At 41.5% G+C, this 21497-nt stretch overlaps 1 protein-coding gene across 1 annotated transcript in view; it reads right to left on the bottom strand.

Moving 5' to 3' along the window:
* Positions 1 to 4776: 4776 nt before the first annotated feature.
* The window catches only part of TSPAN5 (tetraspanin 5), a gene marked incomplete at its 3' end in the record, with an annotated part of 80978 nt that continues 64257 nt past the window's right edge, over positions 4777 to 21497 (bottom strand). The window contains exons 3-8 of the mRNA XM_084263345.1: positions 12969 to 13115; positions 10996 to 11166; positions 8845 to 8970; positions 5644 to 5691; positions 5405 to 5521; positions 4777 to 4842 (exon numbers count right to left, since the gene is read on the bottom strand). Coding sequence (XP_084119471.1) covers positions 4777 to 4842; positions 5405 to 5521; positions 5644 to 5691; positions 8845 to 8970; positions 10996 to 11166; positions 12969 to 13115 — 675 coding nt within the window. The remainder of the gene's footprint in view (positions 4843 to 5404; positions 5522 to 5643; positions 5692 to 8844; positions 8971 to 10995; positions 11167 to 12968; positions 13116 to 21497) is intronic.

Genomic DNA, 21497 nt, shown 5'->3' on the forward strand with positions numbered 1-21497 from the left:
ATCAGTCCAAAATCAGACAACTAAAGCTCAAGTCAAACTCTACTGGGCATGCAGTTCTGTTACAGCAATACTTTCAATCGGTAAGCGTAGTTGGCTTTTACAATCAATTTTACAACCGATAGAAAAGGAACACAAGAGAATACATTCGTATAAAAAGGAATGATACACAAAGGGAAAGTGTCGACACCTTGCCACACGCCCCAGGATGAACCAAAGAGTCAGTTGGAACAAATCAGGAATACACATCTCAGACGGGTCTGAGTCACAAAACCCAAATCCCAAACTCCCCAGAGCTCAAGGTCCATCTCTACTATGTACACAGCATGAACATGAACACACGTACAGATGGAGCTTTTTATTAACACATTTATATTGCTGAAACACAAGAGACAGCTAGCGGTGCTGCCTGGTGCACGCTAGTAGCTGCAACACTTATCTTTATACTGCATGTTAAGGGAGACAGATTTACTTTTTCTTTTCTTCCAGTGGTAGCTAATGGATCCAAAAGGGTAGTTTTACTTTGTTTGCCTTGGACAGTTCCATGACTAGTTACAGATAGCTGAAAAAGCTTCAGGGAGAAAACAAAAATGGGGAGAGGGATGTGAACCTTTCCACACCTGCTGAGATCAGATCCCCTTCCTAGGCATTTGCAGAACTCCCATTCAACGCATCCCAAAGGCACGCACAGCAAGAGGGGAAACCGAACCAAAACTTCACCAGAGTTTCTCTTACCACCAACACTGTTAATCAGAATAATTTTTACCAAGGACATCTCTAAAGTAGTAAAACCCCAGATCAACACCCAGGACAGATCTTATAGCACCATGTTTAGTCCTGCAGCAGGTGATGGCAGCCTCCAGTGACTGGCAGGGGTGCTTTCTCCCACCCTCCGCTTCACAGTCCAGCATCAAGGAGGAAAGGCAAAAGGCAAGGGGGCTCCTGCTACCGCCCAGAGCCGCCTTGGGCCAGGGTCTGACCCCTCCCCCCCGAGGCTACATGGCAGGCCGGGGAGGTAGGCACTAGGGGGTGGTGATTAAAGCACTCCCACCTCCCCTCAGCCAGCTCCCCACAGACACCTTGCAGGTCTCTAATAAACACTTGCAGGGTGAAAAGCAGTCATGTGCAAGAGTCATTCAGTCCACATGCTACTATTTACATTTCAAATGCTATGTACACACCAGAACTACAATTAGCATCTGTCTCAAAGGGGAGAGAAGGCAGCTTTCAGGGCAGAGTACACTCAAGCAAGCATCTCCACAAATATCTCCACAGCTCCAAATTCTAAGGGGCACAATCAAAATTACAAACTTTGAAGCAAAGAGATCCTACTGCTACCGAAACAGACACAGAGACAAACCAAACATTGTACATTAGCCTATTAAAATAAAATGAGGAGAGAGATCGAACAACAAAAAGGCCTGTGACTATGGAAAGCATTTAGAAAGCAGAGGAGCAAGGACTGTGATGCCCTTTGGCAGGGCTGAGTGCAGGATTGGGAAACGGCTTTAAAGCCGGGGCTGCTGCTGAAGCTACCAAACCTCTCGCTGGCAAAACCACCATCCCGTCTGAATTGCTCACACAGAGCTGTTACACACTTCAACAAAATTCTGCACAACTACTGCACACAAAAGATGGACAGACTGACCTCTGAACTCACATCTACACCACCACCATACCAGGCAGGGTAGAAATAGCCACACAGCCATACCGCCTACCGTATCTTATTGCTTTAGAAAATGAGCCCACGTAGCCAGCAATTGTGCTCTAGTTGCAGCTCAACTGAAGTTTTCACAGAGTTTTCTGGAGGAAAGCTTGCTTGCATTTAGCAGGCTCTGACAATAAGATTGATTTCCAATGCCTCCCCCCAGGCCTTCCACACCAGACATCTAAGCTGCTGAATAGCTGCTGATGGGGCCTTTCTAGGAGATCTAACCCGATCTGTAGACAAAAAAATGTGGGATTTAAATGTGCAATATAGACAGCTAATCCTGAACATTCAGTATGCACCCATCAAACAACTGCAAAAATGAGGAAAATATCTTGGGAGCAGGGAAGGGGGAGGGGATGAGCATCTGCAGCAATAATGACAAGCTCTAGAAAAATAAGTTTAGTGGTTGTTATAAGAACAGTCAGTCATTCTGGGACTCAGCAGAAGTGTTGCGCGTTTGGGTGCACATGTGCAAGTACCAGGAACAGGATTTGCTCACCTCAGAGCGTTTACCTTCCTATCAGTCTGACACTGCACTGGAACGCAGAGGACAGTGCCACCAGACAGAAGGCCAGTACAGTACAACTGCAGAAATTCAAGTAGAAGACTGAAGGTGTCTTCAGAAGCCCACAGCAACAACAGCAGTATTCAAGATCAGTGGCAACGAGTGTTCCTGGAACACAGGCTTTTTTTTATTATATTTCTCCAGACCGACGCGGTGGGTCACAGTCAAGGCTGTTGGGTGGAGGGGTTCCTTCCTGAGCCCCATTTCCCTGGTTTCTCCTGGCACCATTCTGTCTCAGTGCATTAACACTGGTGCTGATGATCTGTCTGTCCTGCTGCTATCAGGTAAACTGGTGTGTCCCTCTGGGGGCGGGGGGAGCAGGGAGCACAAGTATCAGTAACTCCTCAAGTTGAGGAGTGGCTAAGAAAAACATAACACTGTGGTGAGGTGGAACCAACTTTATTAAGGACAGTGAATCATAATTCCTTTCAAAGGCTTTAAAAAAAATATAGTCTGAGTCATGGCTGGCCTTTAACAGCAGATACCAAAGGATATGGAGGCTGCCTGATTCAGAGCCAGTCAGTGGGAGTTAACCAGAAGAGGATGAGGTAATGCTCAAAGACAGGAGGACAACAGGACTGTCTGTGGCATCTGTGGAGCACCGGTGTGCATAACACCAGCCTTCAGAGGGGGAAAAAAGACAAGATGGCTGACTACAGCACAGAAAGGCAAAGTGTGCAAGGGTATGTATACTTTGAAATTTAAAATGTTCATGTGTTTAAGAGTCATAGGACCAGAGAAGACCTTAATAGGTCAATAGACCAGCCTTCTATCCATCCCCCAGAACAGGGAGGCTTTGAAAGCAATGCATTCATCTCTTCTACTCCACATACTTCATTTTAGGAAACTCATCTCAAAGATGCTAAGCTCTTACAAAGAAGTGCTACACACCCTTTGCCACTGTCTGACCAAAGCTCACGGCTTTCAGGTTCTGCAGATACTGAGACGGGTCATACAACAAGCTAAATTTATACAAAGTGCAATAAAACTACTCAAGCCATGGTCAGGTTTGTAAGTTCACTCTTATTAGTGAAGAAGAATGAATCAAAAGCTCTAAGCTGGATGGAGGCTGATCTAATCCTTCTTCCTCTATTTGTGCTTCATTCCAAATTCTACTCTCTTCTGTCCGATTCAACAGAGTCTGCCTTGGCTCATGTGCGCTGCGATTTTAAAACTTTTATTCTGCTGCTTCAGGAAAGCTTTTTGTTGCATTTGAGTAACAAAGGGAGGGAGACACATCTCCAGAGCAAGGATCTGTTCACTGGAGGTCAGCATTTACACTGGCAAAAGCTGTTCTTTCCAATTTCCAAGGGAACGGGATATGATCTTTCCATAAGCACATGCATTTATCAATAAATAAGTTTGGATTAGACGGTATTAAAACATATGCACAGATTTAAAGCACTGGAGCGTCACAGATCCTTACTCCACAGCTCATGCAAGTAAAAAGAATTGAATAAAAAAAAGGGAAAAAAAAAAAGACCAAAGCCTCAGCTAGGAACAGACCAAGGAATTATCGTAAAAGAAGTCTTGCACAAGTATATCCAAGCACTAACATTAGTGAGATCCCTAAATGATTACACTAAATTCCAGAGAAACTAAAGGTTTAGCCATATCAGATACATATGTTTTGATTTTTTTAAGTTAATATATAATTCATTCTTTGAATAATATTATTCACTTGGACCCAACATCCACACTGCTTTCATACATTTATACAGTTATATCCCATCCTCGCCTTAAGAGACTGATGCCCTAAGGTATGGCAGCAACCAAAGGCTCTACAACCCTTGCTTGTCAAATACAAAACTCCTTTCCCTTCATACAAGGGTGGAGAAAGGAAGAAACATGTTGATAAAATTAGGCAACTCTCCCTTTGAGCTTGCCGATTCCCAACCTCGAAGTCCTAGAGGGAGATGGCTGGAAGCTTGCGTAAAAAAAATTCCCTTGTTTTAAAAACAATTTCTTTTACTGTACAATAGATGCATAGAAAGTTGCTTCCTGCTTGATGGGTTTAGGCCTGTAGCTATGTTCAGCTGTGAAAACAAGATTGTTCTTTGACAGAGTGGTGAGGAGAAAGATCATCTCAGGAGTATTTGGCAGCTATCGAAGAGCTCATGACACGAAGAATAAACAGCATATCCACAGACTACAACGATGCAACTCTGTCCCACTGAATACACCAACTTTTAAAAAAGTGTCCACTTGTTACTCAGGATCAAGAATACAGTAGAGATTCACGGCTCAACAGCTTTCAAACTGGTGGTTTAAAACAACAACAAAAAATTGTCAGTGAGCAGCAGATTTTAAAGAGCCCACTCTTCTCTCCCCCACCCCAAAGAAACACGAGTTCACTGCAATGTCAGGAACTTAGACTTGAAACTACTTGGGAGAGAAGGCTTCCCTGTCACCCATGTCCATAGAGCTTGGTGTCGGAGTGACACACTGGAGGTTTCAGAGGGTTTCGGTTGTCCAGTGTCTTGTTGTGGTTACTTCAGCAGTTTTACCAGCTGGCTCTGACAGCCTCAATGTCACTAACCAAATTCTGGGCTAAACATATCCCAAATATCTGGAAGAGACAACAGTTTATTCATTTGGAGCAGCAGAAACTTTTCACACAGGCAAACTGCTTAGGTTATACAGAACTTCGATATGAAAACAAGCAACAAGAGATCAAATTAACAGTAAGTGCTGGAAGAAGACCTCAAAGCCTCCTGTAACCCCAGTATTTCTGTAGTGTAACCCCAGTATTTCTGTAGTGCCGCTAGGTTCTGGGAAATTGAACAGTTCTTAACATGCTTCACAAAAACTGTAAAGGCTCATTGAAGCACCATCAGGAACAGTGGGTCTGTACAGGCTGAAAATCTCTACCTAATCATTACCCAACACACAGTGCTAGTTTTGACCTGCCGACAGCTGAAAAGAAAGCACATCCCTATAGGTAAGAGTTAAATACTCCTTAGCACAAAGAAAGCCCCATGAATTTAGCTCCCCTCACTAAAACCTACAGACATTATATTTCCAAGTGCAACTGACACTGTACTTCCAGTTCATATATACAGATCCCCCCTCGTACGTTCTAATTATCTGTTGTTCCTTCTTCAGCTAATTACAGGGAGTGTGACGTTTACCTGCAGTAATGCTATCCCGATGAATATACCAGCAACTATGGTAAGATTGTCCTGCAACCATTTCTCAAACTGAGGGACACAGCCTTTAGTGTAGATAACAATCTGCTGATCAACTTCCTGCCAAGGAGAAGAGGGAAGAAGACAGGTATAATTATATTCAACTAGCCCATCAGTAGAATAACCTGCTCTTGCAAAAGGTTTTCAGGCCCTTAAGATACCACATCAAAAAAGCAGCTTACTGGTTTTTGCCTTGCATCGTAGCCACACTGAGTATTGATAACATCTTCCTAAGAGAGATACACAGAAGAGTAGTCGTCAGTGAAGTCTCCCCCAAACACTTTCTCCCAGCTCCCCAAGTTGGTACTGTATGTAATCAGACAAAAACCCTAACACTGGTTACCATATTATGTTTTTAAACCCCCTTCCTTTTCCTTTCAGCACTGTTAATTATCTGCAAACAGAAGCACATGGTCTGCCAGCTTTCAGGGCAGCAACCCGGCCCTCCACCTGGGTGAGCTCCATGTTCCAGATCCAAGCATGCACAAGTCAAAGTAAAGGAATTAGGGAAAGTCTATTTTAAGTGAAACAACCTTCTGCTGAACAGGTTTTCTCTATACTGAAAAATATGCCAAGACTACTGTCAACGTTTTCAAGGTTCAGTCTGCGCAGCGTGAAGAGGTGAGAAGGGGCAGTTCTACAGCAGAAGCTGCAAGTTCTTACCAAGGGTATTGATAGAAATACATCTAGTACCTAATTCCTTTCCAGAAACTAGGGAGAAAAGATAAGAGATTGGGTAATCATGTTCTTACTGTCTGTTCTTTCTTAGGGGAACCTGATACCGATGGCAAAGACAAAGGGGTTCCTACAGCTTCTGCTTTAGTACCCCCATGGCACAGGTAATTAAATAGGCAATGGCAGACTCTTCCTAGTGAAGAAGAGCTGCCCACTGGAAGCTGAAGCTGCATTTATTCTGTATGCAGTTATTTCAGGGCAACAAAATGAAGCAACTGCTTTTGGTGTCAGCCACAATGGCAGCAAAATACGAAGTTACCAGCTCATATATCAACACAGAGCACAAGGAGGAAATACTCAAGGAAGTGAGAGAGATCAGCCAATCTTGTCTGGGTGTACTGAACACCACAATTTAATCCAATTGTGGGAAGTGAGAAAGGCAGCCAGCAGAGAAATAGATTTTATAGCAGCAATACGGAAAAGGATCTCTCCTCTTATCAGCAGTTAAAGCTCCTCTAAGCGTTTCCTCACTTCCCAGGAAATACATCAGAAGGTCACACCCTGTCAGTTGCCCAATTCAGATTCTCTCAATGGACTTTTAAGGTTTGAAGCATTTATATCTTTTAATGATATGAATACTTCTGTTCCAGGCCCTAAAATACAACAGTGCCACACACTGTAAGGCTGTAAAAGGAAGCAAGATTCCAAAAGAGCTTTTAAGCTTTCTTCTTTGTACTGAATACCTAGTTGCTTTCTCATCAGGGTCTTCTGCCTTCAGCCCTGGAATCCATTAACCAAGAGTTAAGTATGTAATAAAAAACAACTTTTTTAGGCCTTGCCTGTACAGTAATTTGGAACATTTCAACCTTTTAAACTACAGCAAAGTGAAGCACAGGAGTCCAAATTTGCTTTAAAGGACACCTATTTTGTCCTGCCTTAAACTTAACCACTTTCTGATTCAAGCTGAACTAAAATCTGAACTAAAAGTCCGCCCTGTTCAATAAAGCATCCACATAACTTTTTCTATCAGTCCAAGACCACATCCTAATTCCAAACCAGAAAACTTGCTTTGCCACAGAATAAACCTGTGTTTATCACTGCTACTGAAGCAATCACAGCTTGCTTACAGTTATATCCATTACATGCATGGCTTCTGGTATTTTTAGAAATACTATTTTTAGTCTTTAGTTTACAGACAATTAAGCATGTTACTTCCCTACAGTGAATGAGACTTAGGAGCATCTAGCCCTACAAAACTGCATAACCATATGCACACACAGAAATAACTTCAGCATGGATTATGTAGTTATAGGATTACCTTGTGCTGCTGTCACTGGTTTGGTTTTATAACAGCTACATTTTCAAAACTGGGTTATAATGACCTCTCTGCATGGGTGGGTACCTCTCTGCATGGGTGGGTAGGCAGACAGGCAAACAGCAGGGGGAATCCTATGCATAATGTAATGCTTGAGCCTAACCTACTTACTACTTTGGTTAAATATTTCATTAAAACCTTTTCAGCCATGTTTGTGAGAAAGATTCAAATCACTGCAAAGACACGTTTCACTGGAGAGGAACCAGACTGCAGCTTGTGCAAATGGCAGCACCTTATCAGGGGAGGGGGCAGTAGGGGTAGTGACTGGGTGCTGGAGCAGTGACTGTGTCGCATTCGCCAAGCAAGAAGCACCTGAGGTGCCTGTTGGCATCTCACCTCACTTTAGTCAGTGCTCAGACTCATACACTAAAGGAATTGGAAGTCACTCCAGGTGGAGAGAAACCCACAGCTGACCTACCAGATAATACAAGCACTCGCAGGCAGCTGCTTTCAGGCTAAATCAAAGTGAGAGGTATGCAATGTTAGATACATAACCATTTCCATGCACACACCCATCCCTGTTTCAAGCCTTTCACTGCCAGTCAAGTGCTTCCATACACTTTACCCTTCATTCTTGATCACACCCATACACGTAATGCATGGCTCCAACATTTTCTGCTTGATGATCCAGAACAATAAACTATTTCAAAAGACATGAAAATTTTCCCAAAAGCTGTTCCCTCCAGTAATTTCTGTCCTTTCAAGTCTGATCTCAGGTGACTGTAGGACAAGCAGTAATTTTAAAGGGGGGATGGGCAGAGGGGGTAAGAGCAGATAAAGATGTCCGTATCTCACAATTCTAATGCAAACTTATGTCAGTTCTTCAGGGCACAGGCTCTCATTCATTAGCAGACCTAGCACAAACTAGGTCAAACTGGCTGCAACCTCTGGACACTGCATTAAATAACGAGCGATACCTGCTTTAGAGTGTCTGATCTCAGAGCTGCTGTTCTTTAAGGCAGTGAAATAAGCATACTGATGACACCCAAATGAAAGCTTATATCCTTCAAATCATTAAGGGCTTCTGGTTTTTATATTTGCTGAAATTAATATGTATGTTCAGCCAAGCCCATGGTTCTCTCATTCTAATGAAAAGCAGCAAACATCATACAATGAAGACTTAAATTAGCTCAGGATTTTTGTTCACTGCCTAAAACTTAGTGGTTGAGTTGCAAGTACAAAAAGGTTGGTGAGAAGGTAATGATCATGCACAACTTGCAAAAAAAAACCCCAAACCCAAACAAACCCCACCAAAAAGCACCCCAAAAAATATCTTAAGAGCGATTTAAAATTGGAAGAGCAGACCCATCCTACCCTCTTGACTGTTACTTACGGCAGGGTCTTTAGTGCAGCAAGAGAATGGCACACCACAGCGCTCTCGACTTGCATTGGAATCTGTGCAATTGAAGTAAATATTGAGGTTCCAGTCATCAGCTCCAAAAGCCCCACAGCATTGCCACTGGAAAAAAAAAAAAGAAAAAAAAAAGGAGAGCTTCATGACTTGCAGAACACAGAAATCTCAGCACTTGTAACATACATCACTGCTGCCAGTTTTCCTATAGATTTCAACATTCCCTACGTTTTCATTGAAGAAGGCTTGATATTATTTTTGGATTTGTTTGGGTTTTTTAGTAAAAAAAAAAAAAAAAAGACCATTCCAACCTGTAAGTTGCTCTAAAACACATGATTGAAGTTATATTCACATTCTCCAATGCTGCTCTCTGGAGAGAAATCCACCAAGTGAGCTGATAAACCTACACAACAACACAGAGTTACACAGGCCTTACAAGCTCAAGCTCCAGGGGCAGTAGAGCCAATAGTATGATGCTCTGTCCAGTCTAATGTGCTCTGGGTTCTCAGTGAAACCAATCATCTCGGGTAGAGCCACTTTTTGCCAGTTTGGGGTAAATCTTTACCTGACTGTACATGATCCGTTTTTTCCTGAGCATTGTGCAAATAATGTCTTGACCGAAGACAGGCAGAATCCTTCAAAAAGTAAATATGCCAAATGGCAGGCTTAGTCCCTGGCAAAACATGCTGAACAACACAAAGAATTGGTAGCATTTGCTGAACATACAAAGAATGGACAGAAGATGGGAAGATCACTGATTGTTTACAGCATTTGAGGAGCTAGTGCAGTAAACTCATCTATATCAACTTTAAAATATTTTCAAAAAACCAAAACATTTTAAAAAGTGTTGGAATGACAATGCTCTTTCTAGATGTAGTACAGGTCCCTCTGCAACATCTGGACGTGCTGCCTTCAAGCATTACCTTTATTAGCTGAAAAAGTACCATGGTCTCCAGACTCATGCGGTCCCCAAGTTATCTGCCAGGACTGCTAATCCAGTTATGAGAGCATGTTTTATGCAGTGTATGCAAAACTGAACTGTAGCCTTTTGGTTGCATACAAGTGGATCACCGCTTTTAGACTGTGGTGACCTCTGACTGAATCATCTTCTAACTGAAGATGATTCAAACCAGTGCAAGGATCCACATCCTGTCACTTACTTGCCCATTCCCTTCCCCCCATCCCCTCCACAAGTCATATAGAAACAAATCCAATACTGAATGAAATTATTTTAATTGCAGAATGTACCAAAGTTTGTAAACATGATTTAAACCAACATCTAACCACATTAGCTACACATGGCCAAATTCAAAGAGTTCATCACACAAGCCAGAATTGAGCACAGGAGCTCTAAGGTGGTGTTGGCAAAATAACTTCTGTGCAGAAGTCAGAGCATGACTCCTTTACACACAGCGGCAATTTATGGAGCTTAGCCCCCACAGGCATCTCTGCCTTCACCCTTCCCTCTAAAAAGTGCAGATACAGCATCATTTAGATATTTCCCATGAGAAACTTATGAGTTGCCCACTTTTTTAGGTTAATGGCATTAAGTTTATTTAAAAATATATCATGTTGTAGTTCCATGCAGACCAACTAAAGATCTCTGCCACTCTGCAACATGTTGTGGTAGCTCCAACGTTGCTAAAACTATACCAGAACAAAATTAAGCTTAAAAAAAACTTAAAAAACCCCAAACCTCAAACAAAAAAAACACAAAACCCCAAACAAACCCTGCAGATGTGACAGCTTCTACAGTAAAATACCTTGCCCCAAAGAACCCTAACATATCTTAGATGTGTATGGAATATGCTTAAGAAACTGAACACAAGTCACTGATAGTTAGCTTGTAGATTTTATACACTTCTAGATTTGATCCCTAAGTCTTCAAGAATAAGTCACCCCAACCTTCCACCTTGTTTTGCTCAGTCATACATCAAAAAACAAGCCCCTTTCACAGGTCCTGGTGCTTGCAGAAGTTCTGTAAAGAGAAATATACATATATGTGTTTTCAAAATTATATGCTAGAATATTTCTGTTGTTCCTTGAAGAAACCAAACAGATGGGAAGTGAAAAACAGAGTAGGTATATCTTTAAAGTAAGCTTTAGAAAAATAACAAACATAGTCCAACTTACATATTCCTGCGTGAAGTCTATGAGGTTTTGCAAATCAATATCATCTCGGTATGCTCTGATGTTGTTGTTTATAAAGAAATACAGCTGGTCCTTTATCCAGTCTTTGAAAACAAATGCTAGAACACCAGCAGTGAGCTCCAAGAAGAAAATAATTCCAAGAAACACAGAAAACTATTAAGAAAAATAAAAAGGTTAAAATTATTTCACTTTGAGACCAAAACCTTATTTTTCAAGGCTCACAGTGTTAGGGCTTTACCTGTTTCAGTGCAGGTTCAAGCTACTCCAGCACAGAGGACATTTTAAAAGAAAAATACACCATTTTTAACTATGGATGATGAATTCAAACTTTGGACATTTCACTGGGATTATCAAAGAGGTCCAAGAGAATTCACAGTAAATTTCAAGATACATGTCCACTCGCCACCTCTAGGGCCCTCTGAAAACTCATCTTATTTCTATGTGGGCATTTACATTTTCAGAGGCATAAACAGCTAACAGTGCCAGTGAAAATGCTTTGTAAGTGACTTTTTCTTTAGACACTGTCATTTGGGAAAGCTTTGCCTAAGTGGACAAAGCAAAAGTTAGTAACAGCAGAAATTAATTAATGAGTAAGTCGGAGCAGAATGTCTGTGGAATGATTCACATCCACATTAAAACCAAATGAGGCTGCTATGATTAATGCAAATGCAATGGATGCCAGAGGCATTACTAATGAACTGCTGCTTTCTCTAAGCATCTCCACTGAGTGTATGCTGCTTTAAAACACACAGGGGTCCTGGCACACTGAAGTCCATCCCTTTTGCAACTGCGCCTTTGAGTTTCACTTTAATATGCTCTCTGTGTTTGTTCGATGCATTTTTAATTTCTCCTGCAGCTGCTGTATAGGAAGTTATTTCTGGTACAGCAGATGGGTTCATTTTAGACAAGCTAAGAGAAGCAAGGAAGAGGAGAAAGAGTGTTACAATAGCTCCACCCCCTTTTCTTTAAGCTAGAACTATCCCAAGCTGCCTTATAAATGCTTCAAGAACCTGAACTCTCAACTGCATCCTCCCCGCATACAACATGCCTGCGGGACCTATATATGTCACTTCAAGACAGTTGTTGCACTGGAAGCCTTTTCATGTATACATTAACAATTAATGGTTGTGAAGCAACTACCCAGGCTGTGGCCACCTCTGGAAGCTGGGGTGGTGGAAGAAATAATCTTGATTTTTTTTTTTTTTTTTAAATCTTAAATTTATCTAAAATGGAACACGACACCACTATCTTCCTCTTCAAAGCTCACAGGAGGAAAGCTTTCAAAATGCAGAACCAGGCTGCTTAGAGAAAGGAGTTTTAATATAGAGGTATGCTTGTGTACCAGCAACTCCTCCTGCAACCAGAGTTCAAGATGACAACTTCCATTTTGTTTACCTATCCTGGGCACAGTCTCCTTCCTTTCTCTCTCTCAGGCCCCAGTACTGACAATAAAATAATCTGAAAAAGCTGCATTGTTAAACAGTACAGAACTGAGGAAATCAGCAAGCAACTGTCCTCTCTTCTGTACCATGAGGGGCACCTGCACAGCAGAAATAACACAGGTCACATCCGGTGGCCTACCTACATTCCTCATAGCCAGCTTGTTACGGACTCAAAGCTCAACATGCAGATTCTTAGCAGAAATTTCTTTTTTCAGGACAGGACAGCAAAATGGTAGGATACATCCATATGAAAAGCTGTGGTTCCATATTAGGATCTCACTGGCAATAGCTTTGAATCTTAAAAAAAACACCCAAACAGCAAGTACCAGAGACTGAAGAGCTGTGAAGTGTTAATAGTTAAGCAAAAGCAATGCACAGAACAGTACTCTCACAATCAGATTAACACCTTCCTCCCCAAAAGACATTTTAAAATTACCTGTACACACTTAAGTATGAACAGACATAACTTACTCTATGTAAGTAGTGAATGCCACAGTTGCAAAGGCTACTTACAAATTTGAGAAGAAAGGTATTCTCTCGCAAAGCTCCAATGCATCCTGCAAATCCCAAAATGAACATAACTCCTCCTACCACTAGGAAGAGCCAAACTGGATCAAAGCCTCCCAGGTCAGTGATGGAGGAGATATTGGACAGCACTCCCTGGAAAGAAACAATACCAAAGGATAACAAGTGTATTCAGCTTTCAGTTGTACAAATTCTGGTTGCATTTTTCTTTCTAAAAAGGAAGAGGACTACAGCAAACGTTCTGCAATACAGCAAGAAAGCATAATTTAAGAAAATACTTGCATTCAGAAAGATATTAAAAGGGCAATTACGTACAATATTTCTGAATGAACATGGGAAATGAACAACAAAATGTTGCTTCTAGAGCCCTCTTCAAGAAACCCACAGGGCATTTTGCTGTTTCCGTCGCTGTGAGAATTAGTCTGCCAGAAAATCAGAATGGATACTTGAACAAAACTTCATCTTACCTAAAATGCATCTCAGCATGGGTATCACATGCGTTGTTTATGTACGCAGTTACACATGTTATGATAGAAAAAGCAGTCAATAGCAAGACCACCACCTTGATTTTTGCATTTATGCTCAGTAATTACAACTGACAGAAGTGACTTCCTACGTTGCAGCATCTTGCAACAATTAATTTTACTCCAACTTCTGACAAACGAGATACCTGGACAATTCCACTTCAGGCACGTAGAGTGCCAAAAATTCACTATCTCAATAAAGTACAGCTACTGTCTCATCAGTTAGCAGGAAAAAATTGAAAACAAGGTTAAGTCTTTTAGGACATAAGGCACCATTTATTTAAGGACTTGTCTTGATAGATGGTTTGCACTACCTTAGGCTACATCTATCATATGGTAAACCACATATGCTATCTTTTAGCTATGACAGTCAGCACAGTCTGCTTGTAATACCATTGTCCCCTTAGCAGCAGAGCTTGGCTTATGACACCAGTAATCCTGAGGAACTATTATTTTTTAATTACATTTTAACCGAAGTTTGTCTGATGAACAGATGGGTTGTATCAAGAAGCAAGTACAAAGTCTTCCTTATTCCAGTGAGTTTGCACAGGAACAGTTACAGTTTCCTAAACCTTTTGGCAGCCAGAAAGCTGAGTATCACTGTTTCGTCATTCACCTCCCCAGTGCTGTAGGTCAATACAGAGCACGCTGCTGTAGCAGACATTTCTCCATGTGTTTCCTTGAAGAAGCCTGAACCCGGGTCCAGCACTTCAGACTACTGCTTTCCCTCCTAATGCCTGAATGAAGCTGTAGCTTGAAAAGCAACAACAGACTTTTACCTCTACAGCTCCTTGTTTGCAGAATTAAGTTCATCCTTTTCTCTGCTCATATCCCCTTTGCTTCTTTTAAATAGTCCCAAACCAGCAATCATTTTGAAGGAAGTTATCATAATCTCATCTTCATTAGTAATATCATTAACTGATAACTGCTCACAACTGTGACTTTAGACCTGTGATTTTTATTTTTCTTCCCCCAGATACTCAGTTTGGACCACACAGAAAAAAATAGCCACATAACCAGTAACTCTAATACAGTACTCCACAGTCTGCAACCACTTCCATAGTTTTCCATACAAAACTGAGCAGGTAGTAAACAAAGACAGTATTCAAAGCTTTTTAATTCTGCTGACAGTGACAGACTGAATAAAATATACACTTGAATTTCTCCAATGCACGCAGCAAGGAGCCTCAGAAAATACCAGCATGCTGTAAGCAAAGAGAAAACCTGACAACAACTGAATCCATAAATATGAACAATAAACCAACAGCATGAATGGCTTTTTCAAACTGGATTCCTCTCCCTCCTACTACAGGAGGTTATTCCCTGACAGAGAAGGATGAAAAAAAATTTTTTTAAAGTCACAATCATCACTTTCCTCCTACTTTATATATAGTACTAGTCTTACTGTCATTCATTAGAAAGACAAAATTAGGCATAAGGCAAGATATAAGACAATACTGCTCTGAGCCAGTATTGCCAAAGCAGACCAGTTGGCATGTCCAACTAGGACTGAGATGGTACAAGTCAGTCTGAAATGAACACCTATCCATTACTAGCCCTTAAATCAATTTGTGCAAAGTTTTCCACTACTTTTGCTTCACTACATATGTCACAGAAAAGAAATCAAAGACATAACTTTCTCAAGCAAGAAACAGTACAATCTGGTAACATAAACTTTTTCAAAAGTCATGGCCCTGCACAAGGCAGGAAACGTGAACTCTGCCCCAAGGGAAAAAGACTGCTAAAATGATTTCTTCACAAAGTTGTTAAGTCCTTTCTATGTTTCCCCTCTGTGACTATATAGTTACCATAAGATGAGAAAAAAATTCTGCCTCAAAGCAAACACTACTACTCATTTCTTTTAACATTCGCTGATTTTGGCATTAGTGTACTGTAGTGGAGTGAGAAAACAGTAACTGGATAAAGGATGTTGCCTTTGTATTACAATAATTTCAGTTTAAAAAAAATCCAAAAGGGATGAGCAGACATTTAAATCTCTCTTCATAAGATACCAAGTCTTTCTTAAAAGCAACAAACAAAAACCACACCAAAACAAAAAACCCACAGCAAATCATGTTTAATCAAGTTGTTTCCTTGTGAAAGTAGCAAAATCCAAATGAAAGAAGAAATCCAAGTGAAAATCAGCTCACATTTATGGGCAGTGCTCTAAGAGAAGCTAGTCATGATACAAAGAATTCACAAGAAGAAAGGTAGCGCTTTTCCTTTTGTCACACTGCCATTAAAGCTGATGACACTAGAAGTGAGTGAATCAGCTGTATATATTGCCTTTCTGATCAGTTCCTTTCCCCACCTTACTTGATTTTCTAGCACTACCCTGCCACATCACATGTTGGCTGGTCACCTGGCAAGAGCCACTCATCTCATTCTGGTCTCCTCCAGGCTCCAAATCCTCAGGGTAGCTACGATCTGACATGTACTGGAATAAAACAACACAAGCTTTATTTTTTGCTGTCCTTGGAAATCATCTTTATGTGCATCTTCTGCTAGTCCACATACAGCAGTCATAAACCTGGCCTGGATAAGCCCAAAATAATATATTCTGACAGTGCAAAGCACATACTGCCTAACTCTCATTTGTACTCTGTGTGCTCCCTGCACGTGCATCCCAAGTTATCAGTATTCTGGAGAGACATCGCGGGATATACAATCTTTAGAGAGGCTTTGGCAATAAAACAATAGCTAGCAGCGGGAATGCCAAACACAGACAGTGCTCTGTGGTTACAGCTAGAGATGCACAGAGGTAGTCTGATAGAAGATTGCTGCTTACTGCTGAAATACGGTTTTCCCGTTTGGGTTTTTTTCTGGACACTTATAAATCAGCCCTCTGAAGAGGCAGCAGTGCAACGCTTCAAAGAAAAGCGTATTTCGCTACAAGCAACAAGGCAATGACTGAGTAATATTATCTCACTTCACACTGCTGAGAAGGTGGCACATACTTTTCCTACCCACCACAGGTTTCTGTTACCACAGCTCTCAGTATTTTTTGGCTTCCCTACTTCTAGGGAAAATTTGGCAGAGACGTACAAACGCCTGGTACTGACCAATTCTGTTTTCATGCCATCTTTAGCCAAAAGCAGAAGGGAATGTTTTCAGAGGTGCTTGAGCAGAGGATGAGGGATCCTGCGTCCTGACATTGTGCCTCACAGTAACACATCCTGAATCCAAAAGTTCACCAGTCCTGTCACAGAATATACAGTGACTATAAACTGATCAATGTAGGACTTTAAACAAAGCACCTGTAAATGCTTTAAGTCAAGCTTTCTACAAACTTACTTCCCAGCAACACCCTTGCAGTAGCCCAGTCCAACCTTTACTGTTAGACAGCTGCAAGTACTACTGATGCTTTAGCATCCAAAAGGAGAAAATACTTTTTCTTCCTAAACCCACATTCTCTTTTTGGAAGTATGGTTGTTTTTCTGGAGTACACGTACGCTACTTTCTTAGTGGACACATGTGCATAATCTTTATTTGGCAGTAAACACTTTGTTTGTGCAAAGTACATGCTCTAATACTTTTCTTCTCATGATGGCGTCAGTCCAGGGCTGTAGTCCCACAAGGAGAGCCAGTAGGACATGTTCTTTGGCTGGTCTCCAGTTCATCTGTTTGCTCTGTTCCCCCACCCTCCATTGCCTGCTGAACATTACAGCACATGGGTTACTGTTTAACCTTTTCATCCACCACAACTCAAAATTTGTTTGTAACAAAACAACAAGTTACCATCCATAACTGAACTAAAATTAAAAAAAAAAGGTGACGTTAAGAAAAATGTTCCTTGATTTCTGAAATGGCCTTCACTTCAAACACTAGGATGCACTGATGTGTGCATAGGATAGGAAAGACTGACCTCATATTCCAACTCCACCTCCAATTCAGGAGAGGAGATCAGGTGAAACACTAGGGTTTTCTCCAACAAAAGGGTGAAGAAAAGAGGCATTCGTGGTGCCTTCTGCCACACCAACAAACACAAGACAGCCAAGCCAGGCCCACCAGAAGCTCCTGCAAACTGGCATCTCTTAATGGTTGTGTCAGCACAGGCAGAAAAACAGTCTATGAGAAATGCCTGAATCCAGTGACGCATTCTCCATTGTCATGCCATTTTTTCCCATGGCCAGAGCCCTCCACCCTACATCCTGGATCTCTCACATAGCTCAAGGGAGAACTAGGCAAAGGAAAAATGCTGCTTTTGAAGACAGTAACTCAAGAATGCCCCTCCTGATATTATAGCTGGACAGCTGTTTGACTTTATCCCATCAACAAAGAACAAGGAAGCAACAGTCACTTAGAAAAGCAGTAAGGGTGCACCCCTCACCCCTGCTCCATCTTGTACTCTAAGATCATCAGGACAATTTGTACTATTTTCCAGAGACAGATCTCCAACTCCAGTTCCCACCTTTAGTGCCCATCTACATTACCATTTCAGGTGAGATCCAGGAGTCCTTTTTAAAAAGGTCATACACAGGCTATGCTGTTCACATTGGGGAACAGTCTCAGCACACGCAGAGTATCATAGAATCATAGAATGCCATGGGTTGGAAGGGACCCCAAGGATCATAGAGCTCCAACCCCCCTGCCACAGGCAGGGACACCAACCTCCAGGCCTGGAGCTACACAAGGTTGCCTAGGGCCCCAAAGTAGATTACTTACATATTAAGACATGCCCCTGGAATGTAACTCATGCTCCAACCACTAGCAGGCATTCAGTCCATGAGATCCTAGTAGAATTAGGCTGAAGAAAACTCAAACCTTTCAAAACCTGTAGAGTACGCAAGTTGAGTCCTCACCCTGTCCTCTTGCATGTAGCACACAAGGGTCTGCGCGCTGAACCCAGAAAGTTATTTTAATTTCCCCAGACTGCATGGATGCCAACACCTACAGCTTGGTTGGAGCAGCACCCCAGTGTTGGCATACCTATACAATCTGATTGTGCTCCTGATTCCTAACAAGGCCAAAGCCAAAGGGAGTCACAGGCGCGTTAAGAAACCAGAGTCTGTTTGCATTTGTGGTTACTGTAGACAATCCACTGCCATATTCAGGTCTCAGAAATGTTCCCAGAAGCTTGCTGGGAAGTTACTTCTCTCTAGGACAGTTGCTCTCACAGGCACAATAGCATACTGCAGAGCAGAAGAGAATGGCTCCAAGTGGGAAACGCTCTAGGCAGCAGCAATTTTGAAAAGCTGACCCAGTAACAAAAAATGCAAGAGAACTTAAGTCAGAAACAACTTAGCAGAATCATCGTCCTAGGGAACAAAGAGGTGATCCACAGTGACAGTATATGGAATTTGGCCCACAGGAGTGCATGTAAAAGAACAGGACTCAACACAACAGTCCCCATGACAACATCATCCCAGAGAGTGACTCAAAAGAAGCAGCCAACACCAGTAGGATGGGAGAAATCAGTTTTGCTCCACACCCCACAACCCCCAAGATGGGGAAAAAGCCTTCTCTGCTGCAGAATGCCATTACAGGAGGGACAAAAAAAGCAGGAGGTCAGAAAAAAATTCAGCAATACAAGACCTTTTGAAATGTTTCTTCTTTGCAAACAGAGAAATAGTCTTTCTCAAGTTCATCATCACTGGCAAACAAATACATGGGAGTGATGAGAAATAAAAGTGTTTCCAAATGCATGATTTTCAAATGGAAAAATGTCTTTCTACTTTGTTAGTCATAAAATCTATGCAGTTTCTCCATGCTGTGCATCTGAATGAGCATGGGGAACAGAACAATAGTCATTGAAACATGACAAATTAATTCAACTCCAGAATTTTGTTTCTGCAAGCAAAACTAGGTAGGGGATGTTTACAAATCTTAGTTCCTTTATTTTTGTTGGTTTTGCATTTCCCACAGCAAAAGCAGCAGAACTTTATTTTTTAAGTGTCTAGTGAAGGAGAAGAACTAGTCTAGCTTTCTTGTCATGATGAAGCAGAGCTCAATAGGTGAATAACCAGCATAAATACATGTAAGATACAGATGCCTACATTTTTCAGGATTAATGGTTACAAGGTGTAGAAATGCTATTAAATTTATTTTAAAGCCTATGTAGATAATGCATCTTTACATATTGAAATTTAAATTAAATGTAACAGCAAATCCTAGCATCCTTCTCTTTCTTCCCCAGTCCTGTAAAAAACACACAAAATCCTGGCCCAGGAGTAAGACACATGCTTTGGGTGTCCTTCAGTCCATAAGGACCCATAAGGGTATGTGCACATTTTCCTTGTCAGCAATAGAAAAACTATGTGATAGACATGTATGCACAAGAATTATGGAGTAACACGTATATCACTGCCCTTGATGTCTGCCACTCACTGGGATAGTAAAAAAAAATGAGAATTTTTCTTCATAACAACTGTTTGTCTCAATACAGGGAGAAAAAGACGTGATCTGACAAATTGTGACTGTTTATGTAGGGAGTTTAGCCTGTCCCATAACACCAACGCAGGCCTAAATCACCATATATCAACACGCAAAAGTCCATCTTCACACTTGGTATACAGAGCTCCTGCTTCCTAACAATAACTCAGCTGGCACACAGAGGTACTATACTGATACTCCAAACTGCACGCAACTTGACTTCTGAGCTGGAGTGTCTTTCTAGTTATGCTGATTTGACAGAAAAAAAAAAAGACTAGAAACCAAGCAAAGACATCATTAACCTCTTCCACATGTTCCTCTTCATTTCAGTCTTATCCATGAACTAAGTCTGATTGTCAAATTTCACAAGGACACATACTCCCCCCGCTCCTTCAGTATCTCTACCTTCACTACCTCCTACTTAAAGTACACCCTAAACAGTGCTTTCCTTCTAAAAGCTCCCTCTCTGTGTACAGTCTTCTGACTTCTCAGAAGATGTAACAGCAGCTCATCACTTAGTCTCACTACTCTTGCATATTAATCTCCTGCACATAGTGAGAGAACCAAGAAGCTTATTTTCCCCAAGTACCTACCGGTGTCATACTACAAACTCTCCCACTGAACCTTAAGACCACCTTATCTAATGTACACAGACAAGGAAAAATACAGACATTTTACACAAGTCTAATTTATTTTTAACAAGGCAATAGAAGAAGTGACTTGAAGTGGTTAAAAGAACCAGTGAGATATAAACATTTTTTCCCCTTGCTGCTGAGTAAAGGTAACAAATTGCTCGTGCTTAGTACAGACTGTTGAGTACAGATGCTATACATTAACCATGTTCATGTCACTATTGGGGTGGGGGTGGCAGGGGGTAGAAATCAGCTGCCACAAATGAACTTTTTTATGGTACAAGCCGAAGTCTGGCATGCCTGAAAACACTGCAAGATAGAGAGCAATATAGTGCACCCATGTATAGATAGCTTTATTCTTCTCGAGTTTATTGCCCCCATCCCCCAGCTCTCTTTCAGGTTCCCGACTCAGAATGCTAATTGCCCAGTTTTTGTTTAGGGCTGGCTGACTGGCTGTCAAGCCAATTCTATCACCTATTTGACAAATGAGCTTTTTTGCCTCCTGCAAAGACTGTAAGGAAGGTCACGAGAGCATAGCGTGCTTTTTTTTCCAACAAAGTAAAGGAGAGAACTCAAGCCAACTTAGCCAAAAAGAGCAAATACCCCACAAATCTACCCCAAACTGGTTTTAGCCAGCAGCAAATGGGACTCCTGTGAAGTGTGGATTATTTCTTAATATTCTGCATTTTTAACTTGGCCCAGAACACTATCTTTTATCTTAAAAAGATTCTGTGAAGCAGCAAAAAGTATATACAAGCTGATGTCTGGGTCACAAATCAGTATCACTGGATATAAAGCAGCATAGTTCAAGGCAAGTAACTCAAAATCCTCCCCATCACCAAATCAGTTTACAGAGGTGTTCTTCTGCAGATCCAATGCTGAAAAAAGTCCCAAATTTATGTTTGCCCATCATACAATAGCAGCAGCAAGTTCAATTTTGATAGACTTAGTTCATTGTCAGAGTAGCAGTCTGAGGTTGGAAGGAACCA

This window comes from Gallinula chloropus (genome assembly GCF_964237585.1).
Source record: "Gallinula chloropus genome assembly, chromosome: 4".
NCBI classification, from domain to species: Eukaryota; Metazoa; Chordata; class Aves; order Gruiformes; family Rallidae; genus Gallinula; species Gallinula chloropus.